Source organism: Balaenoptera physalus (genome assembly GCF_965194825.1).
Source record: "Balaenoptera physalus genome assembly, chromosome: 18".
NCBI lineage: Eukaryota > Metazoa > Chordata > Mammalia > Artiodactyla > Balaenopteridae > Balaenoptera > Balaenoptera physalus.
Genome location: NC_138899.1, coordinates 9,496,123 through 9,520,744, shown reverse-complemented (window position 1 = coordinate 9,520,744; position 24,622 = coordinate 9,496,123). Strand labels below are relative to the sequence as shown.

Sequence of the window (24,622 nt, the reverse complement as noted above, 5' to 3'; positions counted from 1 at the left end):
CACATTATCTGTCTCCAAAGGTGGATAACTTGGATAACTTGTCTTGAACTTCTAAAGTAGGCTTCACTTTAAGTGGACTTTTGTTTTATTGGAGAAGTCAAGATAGAATCAGTTTCATAACAATTCATTGAGTATGTAACTCTTACACAGATTTGCTAACTTCATTCCACTCTAAGGACATAGAAATAAAACAGAGCCATCAAAGAACAGTCCGTTGACTTTGAAGGACAGTTTATTAACCAGATGACCTGTAAACATGTCCTGTATTCAGTTTATGGTTGTCAGTTGGGATTTGTGGGAAAAAATAAGAAGGGGATTTTGTTGAAAAATAACCTTACTCTACAAGTGTTTTTTGAGGCTCCACTATGTCTAAGGCAATGCTTGGCACTCTGAAGACTATAGTGATGGATCAGACGTGATTCCTACCATCAGAGAAATCAGTCAAGTAATGGGTCTATCTGATACATAACTGCATATTACGAGGTAGAAGACAAAAATGTTACACAAGAGGTGAAAAATAAGATAGTATAGAAATTCAGAGGAGGGGAAGATGAATTCCACTTGGGGATATTAGAAAAATCTGCCAGAGGTGTAGTCACTTTCCCTGAGTTTTGAAAATTAAGCAGGATCTGGTTGTGTAGAGTAGAAGGCATGGATTCCTGTCTCACCAAAGTCATGAAGTCTGGAAAACACCGGAACTATGTCGGGAAAGATGAGTGGGTCAGGAAGTGTATGAAGGGGAGAAGAAGTAAGGTTGGAGAAGCAGCTGGGAATCTACTTCAGGAACCTAAGACATAAGGAAGGTTAAAGTAGGTGAACTTCATCCCATAAGCATTAGGGAGTCACACAGTCCTAGATCTCAAGGCTGTGACGTGAGTAGAGTCATGTTATGGGACGCTGAGAGTGAGAATGTTGGAGAAAGACGTGACAGAAGGTTTCTCAAAGGTTTCTGATGGTGATAGGAGTGGAAATTTTGAGGTCGTTTCAACAGGATCTGGCAGCTCTTTGGATGAGGGAAGTGAGAGAGAGTCAAGTATGATCTGAATCATTTTGAACTGGTTGGCTGGAAGGAGAGTTGGGCTGTTAAAAGAGATGGGTAATACAGAAGAGTAGCTTTTGGAAAGAAAATTATACATGCAGGTCTCGATGTATCAATTTCAGATGCTAGTAGAATACGAAGTATGGAATCACGAGAGAGGAATTTAAGAGAGATTGAGGGGCTGGAGATAGAGCCCTGTAATCATTGTGCTTATCTGAAATCCTATGATTTGATAAATTTTTCAAGAGAGAAATGGTAGAGAGATAAGAGAAGATGATTAAGGATAGACAATCAGGGATTCCTACATTAATCGGGTGAGACAAAAAGTAGAGGAATAAGTAGATGAAGGAGGAGGGTTGAAAGGGTCAGGAAAGTCCAATGTCATGAAAACCAGTATAGGAGAGACTTCTTAAGAAGAAAGTGCCTACGAACGTCAAATGTATACCTTCATACTATGCAGCAGTTTAAAAAGACAGGAATTAAGAAAAGGCTCCTACGTGTCTCAGACTGATAGTCATTGTTTATTTTCCAAAATGAAATATACAGGCAGTGTGACGTGGAAAACAAGGGGACATTGAAATTAGAGAAAACTGGAGTCAGGTTCTGATCCTGTTGGTTGAGTTGTGTGATTTGAGGAAAAATTACTTAATCTCTCTGAGCCTTAGTTTCCTGACTGTAAAATGGTGATAATGCTTGACTCAAAGGGCTGTGGTGAGATGCAGTTCAATAAATCAGCCTATGGACAAGACGAGGCTGGCAGAAATAGGTCTGTTAATCCAGGTGTCTTTTAAGTTTGCCTCCCATTTGCTTTCCATTCACTTCCAGATGGTCACGTGTTACAGAGAAATATCACTTGGGTCATGAGTACTTAGGTTTTTTAATCTTAACAATGAATTGCAAACAATTAAATGTTGGCCACCAATCCCTCCTTGTGCAGAAATGAGTGTAGGAAGAGGCAGATGGAAGAAGTTTACTATCGGAGATCCTGCCAGAGCAAATGGTCAAGGCAGAATGGTCTCAAAAGATCCAGTGGGGTTGAGCAGTCTGAATGATGATTTGATATGTCCCTGGAAGTAAGGCAGGGACCACCATGCCCATCATATTTGATTTTGCATCCCCTGGTGCCTAGCAAAATGCTCTGTTCATAGTAATTAGTAAAATTTTGCCAAACAAATAGCTGTTTTGTTTGTTCTCTTTGGAGAGATCTGGCTGTAAGGTATTGCACGCATAGGAAAAGAACAGAGCATTGATGGGAAGAAAGAGAAATTAACATGGAAGATGACGCAATTGAATGGAGTGTTGGTGGCCAGCGACTAGACAGATGTATACGCCAGTGTGTAAGTGTCACAGATACAATGTTGCATACACACCGAAGATAAGCATCCCTAAACCAGGAGCCAATGACAGAAACCAAAGGGGAGAAAAAGATATGAGTCTAAGCCTCGTGCCGTTTTTAACTTCTGTACAGCAACAGGGAGACACCATTACTTACACTTATATCTGTTCTTATTAGCAAGCAGAGGAGCACAAGGAGAGCGTAATATAATACCAGGTGCCATTTGTATGGAGGTGAACCTTTGGCTTTTATTTGTAAACGATAGGAGAGTAATCAATACATGGGGCAGGCAGTGGTGACGTGACCAGCCTTGCAAATTGGTCTGGGTGTCAGGGTGTGCACAGTGAGGAAAAGCCTGAAGACTCCATCCTGATAAAAATGCAAATGGCAAAGTATTGTGGATCAAGAAAGGATGGTCACATTCCATTTTAAATTGTTTCAAGCTTTCTTTTCTCTCTTGAATCCATCTCTGATGCGACATTCAGGAGGATTGTGTTCAGCTAGAACTCTGTCGCGAAGTTCTTTTAAACACTCACACGCCAAACTGACGGTGCGTAAGGAGACAGTGTGTTGGCTTGATAGGAAATGAGATACTCTGGTTTACATATTTCTTTCCTAAAGACTGTGACTCAGCTGGCTCTTTGCCCATCTACGCCTCTCACCCCACCCTGTGGTTGCCTCGCAGGCCACGGCACGTGTTCCTGCGGTCGCTGCGTTTGCGGGAGAGGATGGTTCGGGGAGCTCTGCCAGCATCCGCGGAAGTGTAACCTGACGGAGGAGCAGAGCCGGAGTCTGTGCGAATCGGCAGATGGCGTACTGTGCTCGGGGAAGGGTGAGTGTCCGCTGCAGCTTTGGACAGAATCCCTGCTCTGACACGTGGTTTATACGGCAGCACGCACAACCAGCTTCTGCAGACTGCACGCTGCTGAACGCAGACCCCTCTGTCCTCTGCTCGGACCACACTTTAAGCTTGGAATTTCTCCCATTCAAACGATAATGGAAATTATTATCAGAAGGAGAGTCTCAGATATACCTGTGTGCTGCTTTCTTTAGTTGTAAATGAATTCGTGATAGAAAAGTGGGTTTATCTAAAGCTCCAGGGACCATAGCTCACATGCACACACCTCCTCTGCGTGTGCGGATCTAAATAAATGCCACTATAAATGAAAATGCCAGAGATAACAAAATAATTTTTTAAATTAAAAAAAAAAAGTTGCCAAATGAAGTTCAGGGCCTGAGAAAATGAAATGCATGAGACAGGTTTCATGTGAAAAGATCCCTGGGCACTTGCTATGTTCAGCGTCACTGCTGAATAAAAAGAATTGATGATTGTATAAAAAAGAAAACCAACAAGGTAGACTGGGCACTGAATGGGCCAAAAACGCAAAAGGATAATTGTTGGGTTCACCTGTGAAATGGCGCAGTCGAGAACCGCAGAGAAGTGATCACAAGCGTCTAAACTGCGAACAAATAGGCTTTGGGAATTTCAGAGGCTAAATATGTAGATGTGTGTGTGGAGGAAGTGAGGGTTAGGGATGTGAGGCTATAAAAGGATACTACATATTTCATTTCATAAAAAGGGGAGGAAAAAGTACACGGGTCCCAAAGTTCTGGTGTAATTTTCATTGGTCTGAAAATCACCAATTTTCCAATCACACATGTGTAACCTAATATAAAAAAAAAAAATTTAAGCCTTCAAAGTGGTTATAATCTTCAAGTTGATTGAATAGGAGCCGCTAACTCAATCAAACATTTACCACAGAAACAGATTCTAGAAGAAAAGCCACCCCACCAGTGCCCCTTCCCCACCCCCAAAAGGGCAGAACAGGGTTTTTTTTTTCCTGAGCAGAGAAAGAATACTAATTAATAGATTGAATTTTAGCTATCTTGATGTTGATGCTTCTGTATAAATTCTCCAGGAGACTTTAAAATCCTGCTCTCACAGTGCCTATGGGCCCATCTAGGAGGCTGTCACATTCCTCTTTGCTAGTGACTAGGAAAACACCTAGGAAGATTCTGGAAGTGCACGGATTCTCACTAAATTTTCCGGAGCTGCCCTGCAGGGAACTAGATGTCCTGGAGCTTCCCAGCTCTCTTCTTCAGCTCACTAGCCTCCTTGCAGAACAGATGATTCCGCCCCCCCTCCCCTTTCAGACAGGGCAAGGCTCTAGCTGAAGTTGCATTTACCCTCAAACACCTACCCTGGGGCAGGATTAGCAGGTAAATATCTTTCTGAAGAAGACACAGGGAAGAAAGGGAATCGCTGAATACCGATGCAGGAGCCCTCAGAAACAGGATGTGCCCCGGAGATGCTGAAAATTGATACAAGCATGATCATTTCAAAAGAAAACAACGTTCTTGGTTTCCAGGAATCTTGTATTTGAGACTCGTGTTTTCATTGTTCAGGCAAGGAGGCCATGCCCTCAACCTAATGCAGTTACAGCAGTCAGGTGGCTCTCAAACGAGTTTAAAGCAATCACTGTGTACCCAGTTTGTTCTCCTGTTAAATTAAATCTAATTCCAAGTCCCGAACAAATCTCGTACCAGTTTGGTTCTCAGGGGGGCCTCAGCTTCTGGAAACACTTTGTTTTGGGTTCAGGCTCTGTTGGGAGAACCAAAAAGGAGGAAGGAGAGGTTAAAAGGAAGACAAAGGGAAGGAACTGAGGAGGAAGAGATTAATAAAGAAAACAGGGAAGGAGGTAGGGATGGAATTAACCTTCAAGGATGAAACAGGAAATAAGAAAACAATGCTATCAGATCAGAATGGAGGGTATAAAAAAGTACTGAGGGCTTCCCTGGTGGCGCAGTGGTTGAGAATCTGCCTGCTAATGCAGGGGACACAGGTTCGATCCCTGGTCTGGGAAGATCCCACGTGCCACGGAGCAACTGGGCCCGTGAGCCACAATTACTGAGCCTGCGCATCTGGAGCCTGTGCTCTGCAACAAGAGAGGCCGCGATAGTGAGAGGCCCGCACACCGCAATGAAGAGTGGTCCCCGCTTGCCCCAACTAGAGAAAGCCCTCGCACAGAAACGAAGACCCAACACAGCCATAAATAAATAAATAAATACTTTAAAATAGGAAGACTCAATTTAAAAAAAAAAAAAAAGTACTGAGAATGACTAACTTGTCTGAGTTGGATTTTTTGAGCATAGGTCCAAACACAATATCACAAAGTTTAGGTACTTTTAGTTGGTTTTCCATAATGGCATTATCCTTAGAATAAGGATATTAGCTTTTCGTATAAACTCTACTGAATGAAGAAACCCTGAAAAAATTAAGAAATTAATTTTTTAATATGAATTTTAATTCATATTAAAAAATTTGTGTGCTTGTTTATATTTATTTTAAAAACCAGCAGTTGTGTGTGTATCTGTTTACTAGACACACTATCACATCATTAACAGTGTCCCTAAGCAAGTCTTGGCTAAGTTATGTCCAGTTGTGGGTGCTGGAAGAAAACACAAAACCATGCTCACCTGACTGGTGAATAGCACTCTGTCATTGCCCAACCTGAATTTCATTCCAAAGGAGGAGTTGTCCCTTTTCAAGAAATAAACATTCTTATTAAAGTCATTACATTCTTAGGAGACTGACTCATTTTTTAGCCTCATAAATGTAGAAAATGTAAAAAAAAAAAAAGAAAGAAAAAAATAGGTTGACTAAATATTGGCCCAAAGGCATTTCCTCAAAATGAAACAAAACAGAAAAGAAAATCTCTTTAGTTAATGCCTTTTCTAATTGTTTGCTTTGGGTGGTGGGAAATATATCCATGTATCAATGAAGAGTTGAAAGCATCTTTGTCTAAACTATTTGTTTTTCCTTCAATGGGTGTAGAGTTTTAAACTCAGAAGGAAATGTAAAACCTGCCTCGAGGCTGTACGTTTTGAGATTGCTGTTAGTGATGATGGTGGCATGCCTAGTGTTGGCAGCAGCTGGCTGTGGGCTCCTTTCTTTTCTTCCTATTCTGGAAGAATCCATGCTGGACTATAGAGCAAGAAAGGTGCTACAAGTGAGATCGTGGACCTGTGTCTTTCAGAGAATAGTGGGGATGCAGAAGTTATCCTTGTCCCCATAGAGGGCACCATCCAACCCCCACCCCGAGAACCACAGGAAAAGCAGCTCATGAAACAGACTAAGGGTCTTCAACATGGTGGCAGAGAAGGAAATCCCTTCCAAGTTATTTAAACTGGGGCCATGTATTTCTGGATACATCTATGGACTTGCCAGAATGCCATGTACTTTGTCCTCAAATTTGTAAATGAAAACCCCTCACCCCAATTTTCACAAAGGAAATCGAGTCTTTTTCTTTCTCCGATCACGGGGCAGGTGTGATTAGTGAGCCTAAGATCCCCAGGGCACCGCACTCAACAGCCCAGATCCGGCTGAGTGTTTCCAGCAGAAAAAACAAGGCTGAAATGTGTGCTCCCCAGGAGCTGTGAATAAAGCCGTCACCTCAGGAGACGATGAAGAAATAGCGTTTTATTTCTTTACAAATTTATAGCCAAGACAATAAATCTCACCATAGAAAAATTTAAAACAAGATATACATTGTCGTGACCTTCATAACAGATGGAAGAGTTAGTGCAATAGTGAAATCTGCCTGCTGGGATGTTGGTTTGCAGCATTTTGTCAGGCTTGATGGACGAAAAAGAAAGTCCGACTCTGTTAATGGGGCAGCTGACAAAGGTGCCTCGCCCTTATACTCAGTTGTTTGCGGGAATAACCAGAGATGATCTCAGAGCCAGGTCTCCCCTAAACTTAGCTACCTTTGCGGAATACATGATATAATTTATAGGCTGTTTGTTTGGGGATTTATTTATTTGGATCCAAGAATACACAATAACCTGTTAACCTGTTCTTACCCTGATAACTTCAACCCAGATCTAGGTGATCCACTCTGATATCCTTAAAGATGCCGTTGTGTGACAAAGATTGTAACTGCATGTCGCTCAATGACCCCTTACACTCTTACGTTGATACTTGAGTAATGCGTCGTCCAGATTAAGTCCACGGTACCTCCACCACCTATCCCACCCCTCCGCCCGACCCGTTCTCCATCTCTGGAAAAGAGAAAGGGTGAAAGTCATGGTTCAAAAACCAGTCTTCACTCCATGCTTTAGTTGCCTCACCCGATATGGCTGTCAGGGCAGATCTGTAGGACACACGTCTCATTTTTTGAAACTATATGAAAGTTTTTTTTGTTTTTGGTTTTTTTTCCCCTGGGAGAGGCATCACAGGTAGGTAGATACAAGAGTAGATTGAATCAGATAGGAATCTTAGGTTAACGGATGTACTTTCATTTTCTCATCTTTGAAGGCAGAAGAATTTCATTTCTTTCCCCTTCTTGTGTCCTAAGGGTGCTCTGAAGACAAGTGAGAAAATGTGGTTGATTCCCGAGGACTGGAAGCCTGTGAGAAGCGCAGAAGGGAGATCAGGGCACTCTTTAGGGTCCTTATACTAAGAAAGACAATAAATGGGTCAGTGACATTGTGGTCATGAACTCACTGCCCTAGAGATCCTGCCAAGATGAGGCAGCTGCTCCCTACAGCTGGATTGGGTCTCACGGGTGTGAGTGGAGCCCGGCCAGCTGAGCTGAACAGTTGCTCCCCTCTTGGCAGTCATGTGGCCTGTGCCTGTCTGACAGAATCCTTTGCCTAAGCTTTTCCCTTTCTAGAGGTGGGCGGTTTGACCCCCAGTTACTGATGAAAACAGAGCACTTTACAACCAAGGCGCTGCTATAAGAGGTCCTAATAACAATCACGATGTGTTAGTATTACATGCTATTCCTAGTTTCACAAGCAGAAGAATTTCCTACCTCTGAGAGGCACGAACAGGAAAGAACAACACAGCTGGGGAAAACGCTGACTGAGAAAAGCTACTTTTTCATAGCACATACAAAAATCAGTCCTCATTTTTCACTTTAAGTATTTCAGTGACTAGTAGACTTTTGGAACTGGAATTTATTTGTCAAATGGTCTATCCATGATACCATATTAACTTTAGCTGAGCTTACCAGTTTTAGGAAAATACTTTGCTATAGTCTGAAGCTAAGCATTCCAGAAGCAAGAGCAGTAATTAAAATAGTTCCAAGGCCAGAGGTAAGTTTAAAAATGAAATGTGAGATCTTTTCATGAATTGTGACAAAATACAAAATAATATCCTAGGCATAAGATGTGAATATCATGGACAAAGTCATTTACTTCTGCTGCTTTGTAGAAATAATTTTGGAAGGCAAAGGAAATACTATTTTAGAAACAACTGAAAACAATCAGATTCTTCCAGTAATTACTCATGGAAATAAAGCACGAAATATGGTGCTTTCTGAGGAAATTTCAATGAAAAGTCAATGAAATGTCCCAAGTTGTTTTTTTGTTTTTGGGGGGTTTTTTTGCAGATATGTTGCTAACCATTTAGTAAATGAGCAGTTGAATGGTGAACACTTCCATGCGTAGAAATTTGAAGGAAATCTTTAAAACTAGGATAAATAAATTTCTAAAATAAGGTAACACTGTACCTGAATGAGACCAAGAGGGAGCCAGCCTTCCTCACAGACTGAGCTGGAAGGCCCCGCTCACTGGTTCCTAAGCAACCATCAGGCTGTCAGTCACTCATCAGAACTGAAAGTTGTCTAGATTTTACTCAAGAGAATGCAAATCAACCAAGACCCTCAGGGAAGCAAGTCAAGACTAAATGAAATCATGCTGTGCTTAAACAAGGACTTAACAAATGTAAACCCAGCTCTGAGGACATAACTAGTACTCCCTTATTTTCCACATGACAAGGAATGTGGAAAGTTTAACTTGGCCATTGGGGATTTTTGCCACTAAAATGCAGATAGTCATTTCCATGATATGAAATACCACATGGTGCTTAATGCTTGAGATACATTTATACAGATCCTTTCCTGATTCCATGGTATGAGGAAATCCTTTTCTCTAGCCACTTTACTCAGTTTGTTAACTCATTTTTTAAGCACTATGCTTCCTAGAGGCACTAATGATTGATTCCTGCCCCTCTCCGACTGTATTTTGAACTTACCGAGTCTGGAATTTTGTTAAATAGGTCAAAGTACTTTTTTCTACTTCACAATCTCTTAAGGTGATTTTTGACCAGAACAATTTAGTGATAAGCATCTTTTAGTAAAAGGAAAACATGTTTGGAAAGACTAACCTGTCCAAGGAAATAGAAGGAAGGGAAAGTCCTTTTTATGTGTTTTCCTTTAAATTTTAAAGGTGCCTTTACTGTGGTTGTAGGCGTAATTTTGCCACGTGGGGTTTTATAGGCCATCAGATGAAGACATTTAGACTGCGAGAGCTTTCTTCCCTTTGTGACACCATTTAATCAATATATTTTCTCTTCTTTTAAACATATTTAAATAATTAATAAAATTATTTCTCAGCAAACCAAAATGTTTTTAATAACCAGAGGAATTTTTAAATTAGTGACATTAATTAAATAATTAATTAAAAAGAGGGGATGTGTAAAGTAATGGAAAAAGTGGTTGGACCTAGAGCCTCATAAAAGATGAACATTTTGGGGGGATTAGAGCTATCCTTGATTATGGTAGGAAATCCTGAGAATGAAACCTGATAAGTTGAATATACATGAGTTATTATGTGTGTATTTTTAGCACTTTAAAGAGCTACCCAATATACAGGCGTGTCCCTATTTTAAGAAAATCATGTAAACAAAAATCCAGAATTGTAAGCACAGTAATTTAGTATTTCTTTTATTAATAAATGCATCCCCAGTTAATAGAACTTGCTCTTCAATTCCTTTAGAAAAAACAAGCACCTTTAAAGCATGATTCAATTCAGAAAAAAAAAAAAGAAGAAAAAAACATCTATTTTTGAATACCTTTTTTGGAAGGCCATCTCTAAGAATCCACCACATTCTGCTGTCACTGACATTTCAACCAGGCCGGGCCATGGAACATTTGCTCAAGGCTAATTGCAACTGTCTAGATCCATAATGAAGCCTTTCCTGGATGACCTTTACGAATTACAGTTAAGTCAGGCTCCCCCTCTGAGCGACCGGCTATTCAATAAACTTTTCCCTTTGGAGGATAGGTTATTAGAAGTCTGTTGTCGCTGCACTGATGATATTCTGTTCTAGACGGAAACCTTTAGTTAAGCGGTGACAGCGAGTAGTGCCCTTTGTGATTTCAGGTTCTTGTCACTGTGGGAAGTGCGTTTGCTCTGCCGAAGAATGGTATGTTTCGGGAGAGTTCTGCGGCTGTGACGACAGGGAGTGCGACAAGCATGACGGTCTCATCTGCACAGGTGCAGTATCAGCCTACGCTACCTGTCCTGTGTCACGGCGGGCCATAGAGACGGGTGACACCCACCGCGTACTGCCGTAGACAGCTGGGCGGGAGCGCGTCCGGGTAATCAGGACCCACTCTTCATAGGAAGTCACTGCGGAAGGGGAGTGGGCATTGGCGGACAAAAGTAACCACCCCCCCAGCTCACACATATGCAGTTATATGTTGAAAAGAGAAAATAATCGTCTTGACAACCATTTTACTTTGAGCCTGGTGTAAGGAATGGAGTATCATTTTAAACAGGACCCGGGTACCACGAATTCAAAGACGGTTGATGTATTGGTTGGCTGCAGGGAGTGGGGGGGGGTGTGTATTGGGGGGATGAGGGAGACTTAGCAGTGTCATAGCTACTGCTCTCCCAAGTTATTGAATCCTGATAATCGGTTAGAAAATACATCTGCTTGAACAAGTTACAGGGGAAAGAGAGACACGTTATGTTTGTTCTCCTTGTTTCTAGTGGAAGGTAAAAGATGAATGCTTGTGTATGTCATTAAGCTAGACATTCACTCTCTGTCCATCCCTGTGGCACAAGGCTCGTCTTCTAGCTGATTCCTCAGCTTACCTCATTCTATGTCAGGGGACTTTATGGTTTTTAGCATTTATTCATAAGTCAGACATAACTTGCTCTCTACAGGAAAACAAAATTATGACACGGAAGCCACCTGGAGTGACACAGGATGGTCACTATTAGATGATACACAGATGGTGGCATCAAGCAGATGCCATTAATTATGTGAAAAATCAGATTTCCCACAGCTGCTAAACAAGATAATGATAAGATGGCTACAGACCAGAATAAGAAAATCTGCAGAGGATGAATGAAATGGTCTTGATTATGAACTGCTGTGGTTTAGAATAACATATTTTAACTTGGTGACTTTCGCTCATGATAATGACTCCCCTGTGTACTTTATTGCAGGGAATGGAATCTGTAGCTGTGGAAACTGTGAATGCTGGGATGGATGGAACGGAAATGCATGTGAAATCTGGCTCGGCACAGAATATCCTTAACAACCCGTGGCAGAGAACTGGATTCTTATTTTTCTAGGCCATTAGAACATATAAATGCAGAGGGAACCATATATAATCATCACTAGGACAGGTCAAACAGACCATTGTATGCTTTTCTATTTCTGAATGCCTCAGTGAAATCTGGGTACCCATTAAAAATGAGTGAAGCAAATTCTGATGTAAATAACGCCAGAAAGATTTTTTTCTACCTTAATGTACATCAGTGGTTCTCAACAAGGGCAACTTTACCACCCAGAAGACATTTGGCAATGTCTACAGACAAGTTTCATCGTCCCACTGGGTGAGGTGGGAGGGCGTGCTATGGGCATCTAGCGCGTGGAGACCAGGGTTGCTGCAAACATCCTCTGGTGCAGGACGGCCTCCCACAGCAAACAATTATCTGACTTCAAGTATCAATGGTGCCTGAGCTGAGAAACACTGAGTTACACGGTTGTTAGAAATGCACACCCCTATACAAGAAAGACCATATTAGAGTCTAAGGAAAAGACATATCCTCACATAAATCCATTGACCATATTTTGCCAGTATTTCCATATGGAGACATGAGGTATGTGGTATACAAACACACATTGGGTAGGGGAGCAGGCAGAAACTACATCACCAGTGCTTTTGAAAAAAAAACTGGTCATTTTAGCCATTAAGTCATTTGTCATTTGTCTAGTCCCACTTTAAATCCACACAAGGGACGTCCCTGGCCGTCCAGGGGTTAAGACTTCGCCTTCCAATGCAGGGGGTGCAGGTTCGATCCCTGGTCGGGGAGCTAAGATCCCACATGCCTCGTGGCCAAAAAAAACAAAACAAAACAAAACTAAAACATAAAACAGAAGCAATATTGTAACAAATTCAATAAAGACTTTACAAATGGTCCACATCAAAAAAAAAAAAACTTTGAAAATAATTAAAAATAAACTCACACCAAAAAAAGACTCAAGATTAAGGAAGATATGAAAAATGCAAAATTCGACATTTTTAGTAAATGGTGACATAAGTTGCTTATATTCTGAGTCAGTATATATTTGCCTACTGAGGATTAACCCAAAAAAATGAATTTTTATTCAGGGGTATCTATTTTCTGTTTCTAGAACATTTTTAAAAACTGGGCAAGGGTTACATATACAAGAAATACAATTTTTTTACTGTTTACTCCATGATAACTTGCCTTTTAAAAAGACAACATATAGTTAGATATATGATGGGCCTGAAATATACATTCACTTCTCTTAAAAGATTCTTATTTATAAGGATACATTACTTACTGGAAAAGTAGGGGCATGCAAAGAAATCAAGAAGAGATACTATAATAAAAAGTCTCAAAAGCTCAGAGGATTTTTTAAAAATCCAGAAATGGCTGCAATAGAAATTACAAATATTCACTCAATAATAAGAACAAAATGTTTATTTTCTTAATGGTGAAATTCTGCTCTGTATGAAATTCACATTGCATTATGAAAATGTACAATAATTTGGACTTCCCTTACATATTTACAGTTAAGTCTACTTATACACATTAGTCTAGGCAACCTTTAAATATTTAGAGCTAATAAAAACCCCACTTTTTTTCTAAATGTGATTTATATTTTGTAAAATCCTAGAATAATGTAACAAAATCATTTCTATATTGTTTAAGATGAAAATTTTTGCTTGGAAATTTTACTTGATGATGTAAATATTCTAGAGTCATGGCTTGGACTTTTCTAAGTCAAATCACCAAAAATAAGGAAAATATGTATCTGCTGAGTTACTTAAAAATTTGATATTGAAAATTATTTAAGAGAAAATTTAACTGATGCTGATTTTTATAGTACTAATAGTGTTCTCATACTTGAAGAGATTTATAAAATTGTCATCTCCTGAGATTAAGGAGTGCAACCATGTAAATTGTATCTCTGTTATTAAGTATGTCAATTGATATATCAGTTTTTGTAAAATGAGGAGACTATAAGCAGTCAAGAAATAATACAGATTGTACTCTTTCCTCTTCTCTATCTAAACACTTTAAGCCTCAAACAAATCTGTTGTCATTGTTCAGTTGCAATTTTGATGCCTTATGTGATGATGCATGAACATCGGAATTCATTACCTTATCCAGCCATCGTAATACAAATGACTTTCAGTTTCCCATCTTGCAGAACCCTGCTTTCTATAAAGGACCAGATAGTAAATATTTTAGACTGTGGGTCACATACATCTCTATAGAAGATTCTTGTCTGTTCACGTTTAATACTTTAAAATGGAAAAAATAAAAATAAAAACCTCATTCTGAGCTCCTGGGCCATAAGAAACAGATTGCAGGCTGTATTTGGCTTGCAGCCGAGCAGTAGTTTGCCATCCCGCTCTACTGGTACGGCCCTTAGTTTCCTGTCTCATCACGTTACCCTAGGTGTGTCTTAGTTTTCTTATCATTCTCTATATTTGTTATCCCTGCAACAAGAGTGCTGCCCTTCTTATATTTTCGTGTAAGAAAAATGTCCTCAGCATTTATGCTTTTTAAGAAGTTTAAATATGGAGAAATTACTTTATTATAAAGTTCAGAATGCGATTTGTCCAAATTTTTTGACAAAATCTATTATAGTCAGCTATATTCTGTGGTTCATTTAGCTATGAATTATTGAACCAAAACTGAATTATAGCATAAGTCACATGGTACCTAAACTCTAATGAATATTTTTCTTTTAAAACAGAAATACTTTCTTTTTACCTCTTTCTGTCTGCTATAACAGTTCTTGTGTGTGTTTTTATGTGTGATTTTTGTCTCTAGCAATGAAACATCAATAGATCTATTAAGAAGTGATTTAATTTACATGTTTAAGTTGGAGAAAAATAAACATAGTTACATGTAAAGACATAAATTCTACCCTTCTTAAATGTAATTTTATACTTTGACTTTTGATTCCATTACTAAGATAAAAACTCCCTCTTCAAAAAAAAGGCAGGGCAAGAACAAACTTGTAATAGGTGGAGGGAAAATATGCAAATTTTGTTGGCTTGTTCAAGTTGGTCGGTAGTTATGGTGGGATTAACGTCAACTGGGAAGGATGTGACACGTTTGCAGATGGTGTTGGCACCAACCTTGCTTGCTTGGCTAACCATCACTGAGGAATTCTTCCATAAAGGACTTTTTAATAAGATTCTACTAACATCCGAAGACCTAAGAGAATCACTATATCCTGTTGTCTTCCTGGACTCTTAGCTAATCTAGATTCCTACCGCGCATTGGAAGGAATGGCCTCCACCACCTCAAATGCAAACACAACATGGGGATTAGACCAAATGATAGAGGAAACCAGGAAAAAACAAAAACATAACTCAGCCTTTGTTTGCAGACGCACTATCAAACCTTTGAAACCCTACTCAGTATTCGAGAGAGTCAACAGGCCCTGTGTGCCACTTTGTAAGCTAAGAAAGCTACACTATGAAATGTATTTTACTCCAAAGTAATACTATTCACACCTGGCGTTTGATATGCCTGCGTTTAGCTCAAAAGCTTGCCCTGGATATAGTCTTGTTCTGAAATAACATTGAAAATAATTTTTAATGATTTTCAATTCCTTCTAAAATGGATTTCTTAGTCAATCTGGTCTCTCCTTCAAATGTTAATTCTCACTCTAATATTAGGGAGAAAACTTTAAATGAAGTGATACATGTCTAACTTAAAAAGAGAGAAGTTTTTTTCTTGTTTTTTAAAAAAGAACCAAATCTGATGTCAGTCATCCTGAAAACAGCTGACTGTTGTAGTGCTTTAGGCACTCATTAAGCAACTAGCCAGGTGTGATAAAGAAACTCTTCTTACTCTCCAAGAGGCAAACAATTAGACGGACTGCAGCAGGAGTCTTGAGGGCCCATCTTGAAGCCAGCCCTTACCCCAAACACTCAGGGCAAGGGAACATTTAGAGCACGAATCTCTAAATTCTCCAAGATTTGTAATGACATGATGCTCAGTTCCATTTTACTCTTTATATAGGTGGAACCATTTGCATCTCTTCTATATTTTTCCAAGTAAAGTTGTAGCAAAATATTTTAGAAAGCAAACTTATAGGAAAATAAAATGATGTCACCTGAAATATCAAACCAATGAACATTCCAGAGCATTGTTGAGGAATGAGTGAAACAGTCAGCTACCATAACAAATCAGTAGACATAAGCCTCTCACACCAGATATGGATGCAAAAGGAATGTGATATTGGAAAGAGTTGATAAGACTGACATATGTACATGGAGGTACAGAACACGTGGTGGTCTCTAAATACAAATGAATTCCATCAGATTTACTGTACAGAACACCAAAGGTGACAGATTGCACTTACTTAAAACAGCAATTTTTGAGGGGAGAAAATGGTGGAATCTTATCCTGGAAAAATTGCAAGAGCGGTATCGTCAAAGAGCTAAAATTTTCTTTGGCATGGTAAAGGGGGAAAATGAGTTTACCAAACTTATTTACATGACATTTCTCTATATCTGTGGGTGATGCAATGCCATTTCATTACATAAAGTTGTTCAGTGTTTTTGAATATGCCGTCATATAAATATTTTATTCAATATGTTGTATTTATGAATAGAACAAATGATATTCAACACAGAAACTGTACAATGCAGACAAACTCTTTGTATGTAGATTAATACACACCAATGGTTCTTGATACACAGGTCCTACAACATGCAGTTCATCAGTGCTGTCCTTGTTCCATGCAACAGGTCAGACCAGACACAGAGGAAATGATCTAACTAAATCACAAATAACAAGGACCCCTCTGCAATACGTCTAAACATATATTAGAAGAAAGTATTTTGACATCCATTCATAGGGGTAAATGCCCTTATAGATAACTCATGTTAAAAAACAAAACAGAGATACACATTTACTGAAATCTCAGTCACAAAAATAAATCTTGTCATAATTTTAACCAATAAACAAGCTTACAGGGGAAAAAGAAACCAGCAAGTAGGGCTGATTACCAAAAACATATAGGTGGGGTTGTTTGATATGTGTGTGTGTGTGTGTGTGTGTGTGTGTGTGTGCGCGCGCCCGTGCACAGTAGGGTAAGTCCATCTAATTGGAATTTCAAGTTGCCACATATTACAGAATATATGTCTTCCCTAAACAATTGGTTAGTGAAATTCATCTAATGTATTTTAACTTAGCCTGTTAAAAATAATAGGCTTTAAAATCGTGTAACAAGAAATCAAGAGAGGTCAAAAGAATCATTTTGTTGTATTTGTACTTTAGCACTATCGACAATAAATCTACTCAAACGTTATGCTAACTTTTTATTTATTAAAGTGGAATTCAATACGAAAATGAAATAAGCATAAACAGTTAAATTGATAGTAAATCTTTAATCAGCTAAGCAGGCCAAAATTTTTAAATGCTGGGCAAGGGCTGTCATGGAGACTTAGGAAAGCAGTGACAAAATAATTTCCCAGTAAATACAGTGCAGATGGGAGAAAATGGCGACTGGGTCATCCTTCCACATGGAAATAATAACAAGAGGCCAGTACATTGATCCCACGTATAGTTTTCTATAAATGAGGTTCAGTTTGGTCTCAGTTAACTCTTCTGAGGAGAAAACATTGAAATTTATTAAGTATACACAGAGTTAACAAATATATTTCCAAACAGTTTAGTATCAAACATTTTGAAACTCTTTTTATCCAATATTGAACATTTTGCATGGTTTCTTCACCATGGAGTCAACTATTCATGGACTTTCTTAGTCGTTGTCTTTCCTAAGCTCAGAATTCAGCAGTATTAAATTCCAAAGTAAGTTAAGAAAGCAAAATCAAAGAAAAGCAAAAAAAAAAAAAATTGTATGGACTGAAAACCTGATGTTTGAACGTGTTGGTTTGTCTTTAGTTTTAATCTAGAATAATTCAACAGACTGCATTCTGAGATCATGGCAAGGCACCTCTAACTCAGCCATTGGGCCACAGGGGCCCAAGAAGCTGAGTCAGAGGTATGGACTGGTGAATTACACAGTACCTGACTCAGCATGCTGAGCTAAAAAAAATATTTTTTTCCTAATATGTCCAGTTTAAAAACTTGTTAAACACCAAAAATATTAAAGTCTAATTTATAACTAACGTTTGCATTGCTGCTGCAGAAAAGAACACAACAGCCGCCTTGCCCATGCTCTGCTGAGTATGAGTGGAATGCAGCCCAAACTGGGGATGGCATTAAGTTTGGTTCATTAAAAACAGGAAGGATTCTATCTGAAATGGATTTAGGTAGCGCAATTCTTGTAGGTTGTAATTATTGATTTTTTTTCCTTTTTTCCAAATAATGAGGATTCAGAGATGAAAATGAACCTTAATCAGGCCTACAAGGCCTACAGAGTTCTTTGGACCCACTTTCTCAAAAACCAGTGGGTCTTGCTCGCTGGGCAAGGCAAATGTTACCATTACCAGTAAGCTTGTGATATGTATAAAACACACACACACACAAAGAAACTAAGGGGGATGTCAAACCCAGATCATAGAGCGCTTCTCATGACTGCGTTTGACCCCGTTTCTCAGCCCGGCCACGTGGCCTCGGGAGCACAGTATCTGCTACTGGACAGAGCGTATATGTGTGTTTCATCAGTAGTGTGAGCCAGAGACAAAACTCTTAATCTTTATAGATGCAATGTGTCATAATAGGTTTAGAAGGCTTTCTGTTTCCCTGATCGCTCTCCCAACTAAGCCAACCGCGACAGTTAAGATTGAGAGGAACACAATCCCTGCAAAAGGTCACAGACAGTGGAGCCAGCAGCCCTGTAAAAACGGGAAGAAGAGAACTCCATAACAGCACAGGTTTACAGCATCTAACTAGAAATTACTCAAGAGTATCTGTGTGCTACAAAATCGAACTTAAACACATGGAATTCGCCGAAACGGGACTCAAAAAGGAATATGGGTAGCTGTCAGCAGGCAAGGTATCGAGTGGACTTGTGAAGTAGGTCATTCACGTGAAGTGTCACAGTCACAGAAAAGATATTAAAAAGGCATTCCGTATCTGGTAGGGCATTCCATGGTCTGAGTTGAGCTGGTTATCCAGGTGTCTTCCTGTTGTGAGGGCACAACACGTTGAGATTTATCCACTTGCAACCAAGAAGTTCGAGCCAGTGGGGAGCAAGCGTCTGCTTACTGCCGGCTGCTCCTGGGCCCCGGAACAGGAGGGTGTGGCCAGGATAAATCACTCAACGGTGCTCAGGGAGAGTCAGTCACAACACCTGTGAGGATCTGGCTATGTCGTCTTACTTTTGTTGACTGGTTTGCCTCCATTCATGATTGCAGACGCGCTTGTGCTTTTACTCGGCGTCACTCCGGCTTTTGGGACCGTTTCTCCGACGTCATGCAAAGATGGTTCTCGGTACATGGCAACTAGTGACGGGGAGGGCAGGAGGAAAAGGAGACGTTACCCGGTTAGCTTCACACACAGACCTCAGCTGTTGGCCCAGTCCCGTTTTCCCTGAAGTCAAGTAACTCCATCAAGAGGGAATTCCTGTTTTAAAGCAGTAAAATCCAGCCCCCAAACAGAAAATATTACTTCCTTGGCATTTTCTGGTTTGTGTATCCAAAATACAAACCTGGGGGCACCTGCATTTTTGTCTAGGAGAGAAGGTTTAAATGGGGGATGTGGCCACACACACACACACACACACACACACACACACACACCCCACAGGAATTATGTGAGAATGGCAAGCATTTAACCTAATTCTCTTTGTTCAACGAGAAAAAGACTTTCCTTCCACTGCATACTGTCAACACGTGGAACTCATTCTCACTCATCTTTTCCATTCTAGGTATTTACACCCCTAGGTCATTAAATTATTTTTCTCTCAAGTGCTTCAAGGGCAACATAATCACACTACTGTCAGCTTCAAAGCCATAAAAGCAATACAAACAACTCACTTTCCTTAAGCCAGGGTCTTCTGGAGATCATTGTTTAGATTTCCTCTCCCGAAAATCATGCAAAGAGACCCTTAAATAATTGAAGGCAAGTGTGGGGTGTTTTATATTTTTTATGCCTCATTTTCAGGTATAATCATGAAAATCTGTAATTGATGTCATATAAGGCAGAAGTACAGAATGGCAAGAGGGCAAGTGGGAATGATGTCTGAGGAAGCTCTGGGGAATTGATCTGGTGACATCATTAATCACAGTCGTTCATGTGGCTTTTTTGAAAATGATTCCAGGGAATCCTGGGAAAGGAGATTTCAGGGTGACTGATGCTTGGGGAAAACTGAGTTAAAATCATCTGCCATCAGAAAGACAAGTGAGTTAGAGCTGCCCAACCTGCTTTTTAGGGTTTTGAAAGCCTATATTTTACGAAGAGAACTTAAGCTTCGTTAGGATGAACCACTATATGCATTCTCCATGTTCAAGGTGGTAGGATTTCACCTTTTGCAAATGCATCGTGAGATCTTTCAGCGGCACACAGACTTGAAAGCACATGTGTATCAGACCTATAATAAAGGACTTAGCAAGTGAAAGGATTAAGAGATTAATCCATATCCTTGACACACTTTCCAGTCCCTCACTCCCACTAGTCAGGCGACAACAGCATCAGAGTGCTAATCTTGATCGTCTACGCAGTGAAGTTGTGTAAGAAATATGAATGCCCCAGAGCATCAATAATTCATCAAGAATCTAATTTGCCCTAACATTTCCAATGATATAATTTACATCCTGTATGGGTTTTGAAAGTTTGAAATTAATTTTCCTTATCAATTACACTATGTGATAACCTGTCTTTATAATACCCCCTTAATTGTCTTTAGAGTACTTCTGTCTGGTAGTTTTTTGAAAATTCTATTTCTCTCTTCTTCATGTATACATAAACACACAACAAACACATATACACACAACAGTTCAGTGTATTAATAAAATGCAGTGTGATATTATTACCCCATATCTTTAGGGTCTCAGATATTTCCTGCTGGATATACTAAATAGCTGGTTTCCAGATTTTGCCTGATTTTTGTAGAGTTGCTATGGACTTCGTTTTTAAATTTTTTCACTCGCATTTGAATATCTGATGGTCTCAAAGTTCACTTGAAGTGGTAAAGCCAAATCATGGATACGTTATTTTGGAAGAACAGAGAAACCCTCTAATTTCTTATTTTTATTCTCATTTTCCTTATGATCTGTCATAGGATGAGAATAATTCACTCATATTTCAGACTGGAATAATTTTTCCTTTCCTAGATAGGCCCTGGTGGCTAATTGTTTGCATTTCAATGACTCATTCTAGAGGCAAATTTAGTTACGAGTGATAGTCAATATCACTGAAATTATAAAGATGGTATTAACCAACAAGACTGGTTTTCCAAACTTAGGCAAACTGAAAGCTGAATTATATGTCCACAGATAATTAATAATTAACTTCCAATATTTCAAATTATCTTATTCCTATAAAGACAATATGGATTATAAAACCAATATGCGTTTCTCTTGATGGCTAATGCTTTCCTGTAGGAATAAGAAACAAAAAGAAAAATCGAACCGTGTAAGCTGGCTTCAAACGTTTACTTAGTTACTGCAGGTCTGATTTTCTGGAAAAGGTAAACAAAAGCATTTGAATAGAAAACACTTTTGAAAAGCCTCAATATCAATTTCTTTTGGTAGTTCCCAAACAAATGTTACATAGATAAAATGACACTTCCGGTAGAATCCTTAATGAGAAATGTGCAGATGTTTCTGATTAATTAAAATTTTGTAGCCTCCTCTCCAGAAATCTAATCAAAGTAAATCTGAAGGCTTCATTGTTTACAGCTGAGTGTAAAAGAAGGTCAAGCCACATTTGAATTTACTAAACAATTATGCAGTTTGGAAGGGAGCTATCTAATATCAACAAGTTCTTTAAAGACCAACTTATTAACTCTTTATATTTCCTGTAATTATACTAATTCACAAATATGTGGTTACTTTCAGCTAGATAATAGCAAAATGGGAAAATACTCAAACATTTCATAATACTCAAAACTTAGTTTTTCTAGTATACCTATTGTCATAGTCACAGCTTTATAATGTCATTACCGATTTTAAATTTCTTAAATTAATTAATTAATTTAAATTATTTAGGGGCTAGAGAGGTTGGGGTAGTTAGGATCTGAGACATGAGAAATGAGTATGGACATATTTAAATTAATGGAATATATGTGTATGTATATATATACGTAATATACACACATATACATATATACAGTAAAGTGTACAAATCTTAGATGCACAACTTATGTAGACACCTGTGGATCACCACTGAGATCAAGATAAAGAACATTTCCAGCGTTCCATGAGGGCTCCTTGTGGCCATGGTAGAGTCATCAGTGTGAAAGATAAATGTGTGATAAATCTGATAGGGATAAAACACACATAACACTCACCTTCCAATGGCTTGGGTAGAAAATGAGCTGCTGCCTTGGTTTTCTTTACTCTGTTTCCTTTCATAACTTGCCCTTCCTTGTTCAATCCCAAAAACCAGGCTCTCCCAGATTCCTGTTGTCTGTACAGCATCGATGAGTAGATTACATAATAGTTTTCAAAAACAGATTCTTTAAACTTGCATTCAGGGGTAAAAAGTTCCTGTTGAGAGAAAAGGAAGAAATGAAAGTTAGAGGAAGGAATGGGAGCTTGCTCATGCTTCCTGTTCCTTCTTCCATCCACTTGCCCATGACGGCCAACGAGTCAGCCCTTGGGCAGGGATGGCCAGATGTACCTCTTCCTGTAGGTATTAATTGTCCATATACATTTATCAACATACAATGAACAGAGAAGAAGTTGCTACTTTTGGGAATATATATATACACACACACACACACACACATATACATATGTGTGTGTGTGTATATATATAGGCAAAAGTATGGATGTCCTTTAATTAGAAAATAGAACACAGGAGCAAACTCAAAATAATTTCAGTTGAACAGAACACAATTCAACCAGAGTATAAACAGAAACAACAGGCTAAAGTAGCATCCTGTATTCACAACAAACTAAACAAACTAAAATATACGTGTAAGGTATAGCCTATTTTCTATATTTACATAGGAATAATTACATGATGCCCTGTTGCCAGTTGTTCACTAGGTCACTGATATTACAGGGTGATACATTTTACCTACAAAGAGACAAGCTGACACCTCAAACTAAGCCCCTGACAATCAGCTGGCATACAAACTAGCCCTGGGGCAGAGGCCAGGTGTCATGTTAGCTGGTCATAGTGACAGGAGCTGAAAATCACGACCTAATCCATGGTTCAGAGTCCCCCTGGAACTCTTGAAGAAAATCATCAACAGCTGCCCTGAATAAAATTTTTGGAGGGCTTCCCTGGTGGCGCAGTGGTTAACAATCCGCCTGCCAATGCAGGGGACGCGGGTTTGAGCCCTGGTCCGGGAAGATCCCACATGCTGCGGAGCAACAAAGCCCGTGCGCCACAGCTACTGAGCCTGCGCTCTAGAGCCTGTGAGCCACAACTACTGAAGCCCACGTGCCACAACTACTGAAGCCTGCGCACCTAGAGCCCGTGCTCCACAACAAGAGAAGCCACCGCAATGAGAAGCCCGAACACCACAACAAAGAGAAGACCCCACTCACTGCAACTAGAGAAAGCCCGCGCACAGCAACGAAGACCAAATGCAGCCAAAAAAAAAATTTTGGAAAGAGTACAGTGAGTTAACATGACTCTCAAAGCCATGATCTACATTGATTGATGAATAACACAAACCTTGCTACTTTATGATTATCATTAATAACACAAATATTCATAGATGAGCTTTACATACTTCTAAAACTTAACCTACAAAGGCATTTCAGAGAGACCTCTGTGAAAAATAATTTAAAAATTCAGCCTTCCTAGCTACAGACCATGGAAGTCACTTAACTAGCTTTTGTGGCTATTTTAAATAGGCTCAACACTGTGCTCGTCCATATTTATGAAATACAGATGCAAAACAGAGCTTTATTGTCATTACCTTTTAAAAAATATCAGGTAGTTAAATTTTTTTTCACCTTAATAGATTTTTATGACTACAGAAAATAGTAACTTTTGTTTTTCTTTTAAACAAGTTATTTTCTATACACATTCTGAAAAACATATCCTTTAGGGTCTAAAAATATAAAACCTTTAAGAGTTAAAGTTATGCTAGCCATAATAAGGAATGTGACATTATTGTCTGTAGAAACGTTCTTTCAGTATTTCCCATGAGAGTGTTAATTATCAAGTGGTGTCTCTTGCAGGATACAATTTATTCAGAGTGCCCCATAACTTTAATTCACTGAAAGTTAAATTGTTTTCCAAGGGGAACAGGTTTTGTTAATGGCAGGTGCTTTTTATGACAAAGATGATAGTTGCAGTGATTAATCTGATGAGATTAAAACAGCCAGAAGACAGGTTTAGCCCCCTCCCAAAGGAATTTATGTAGACCTTTATTTCTTCGAGATGATGCTACCTCAGGTTTGAATTGGATACCATCCAAATAAATATTCCGGTCTTCCGCAAAGTTTTACTTCTCCAAATATCCTCCTATTAGTTCTCTGACTAATAAATGATAGTCTCGGTGAGTCAGTCTCCAGGCCCTGCTTCAGAGGAAAGACTGATAAAAGGGTCTGTGTTCATACATTTGTGGTGAGGAAAATAAAATGGAATGCTCTAAGACTAATAAATATAAGATGTTGGTTGAATGTGCACCTTCTAGGACAAACACATTAGACTTTGGCATGTCCTTTGTCTTTTTATTGAGACAGGCCAAGGCAGCTAAGCATATTATTTATTAATACTAGTTAAAACCGGTCTTAGAATCAACTGGGAGTGGGTATGGTAAAGGCTGACCCAGTAAGTCACTCAGTGGGGAGAGGAGCTGGCACCTGCTGACTAAGATATCAGGTGTCTGCCCAGAGCCTTACCTTATTAAG

At 39.2% G+C, this 24,622-nt stretch overlaps 2 protein-coding genes across 6 annotated transcripts in view; one reads left to right on the top strand and one right to left on the bottom strand.

The window, feature by feature from the left end:
* The window catches only part of ITGBL1 (integrin subunit beta like 1), a 206,003-nt gene extending 193,367 nt beyond the window's left edge, over positions 1-12,636 (top strand). The window contains exons 9-11 of the mRNA XM_082434660.1: positions 3,061-3,207; positions 10,545-10,658; positions 11,619-12,636. Coding sequence (XP_082290786.1) covers positions 3,061-3,207; positions 10,545-10,658; positions 11,619-11,710 — 353 coding nt within the window. The 3' untranslated portion in view covers positions 11,711-12,636. The remainder of the gene's footprint in view (positions 1-3,060; positions 3,208-10,544; positions 10,659-11,618) is intronic.
* A 4,347-nt stretch (positions 12,637-16,983) lies between these two features.
* The window catches only part of FGF14 (fibroblast growth factor 14), a 626,727-nt gene continuing 619,088 nt past the window's right edge, over positions 16,984-24,622 (bottom strand). For all 5 annotated transcript variants that reach the window (XM_082434707.1, XM_082434709.1, XM_082434710.1 and 2 more), the window contains 2 exons: positions 22,096-22,294; positions 16,984-19,087 (listed from right to left, as the gene is read on the bottom strand). In XM_082434707.1, the coding sequence (XP_082290833.1) occupies positions 18,951-19,087; positions 22,096-22,294 (336 nt within the window). In that variant the 3' untranslated portion in view covers positions 16,984-18,950. The remainder of the gene's footprint in view (positions 19,088-22,095; positions 22,295-24,622) is intronic.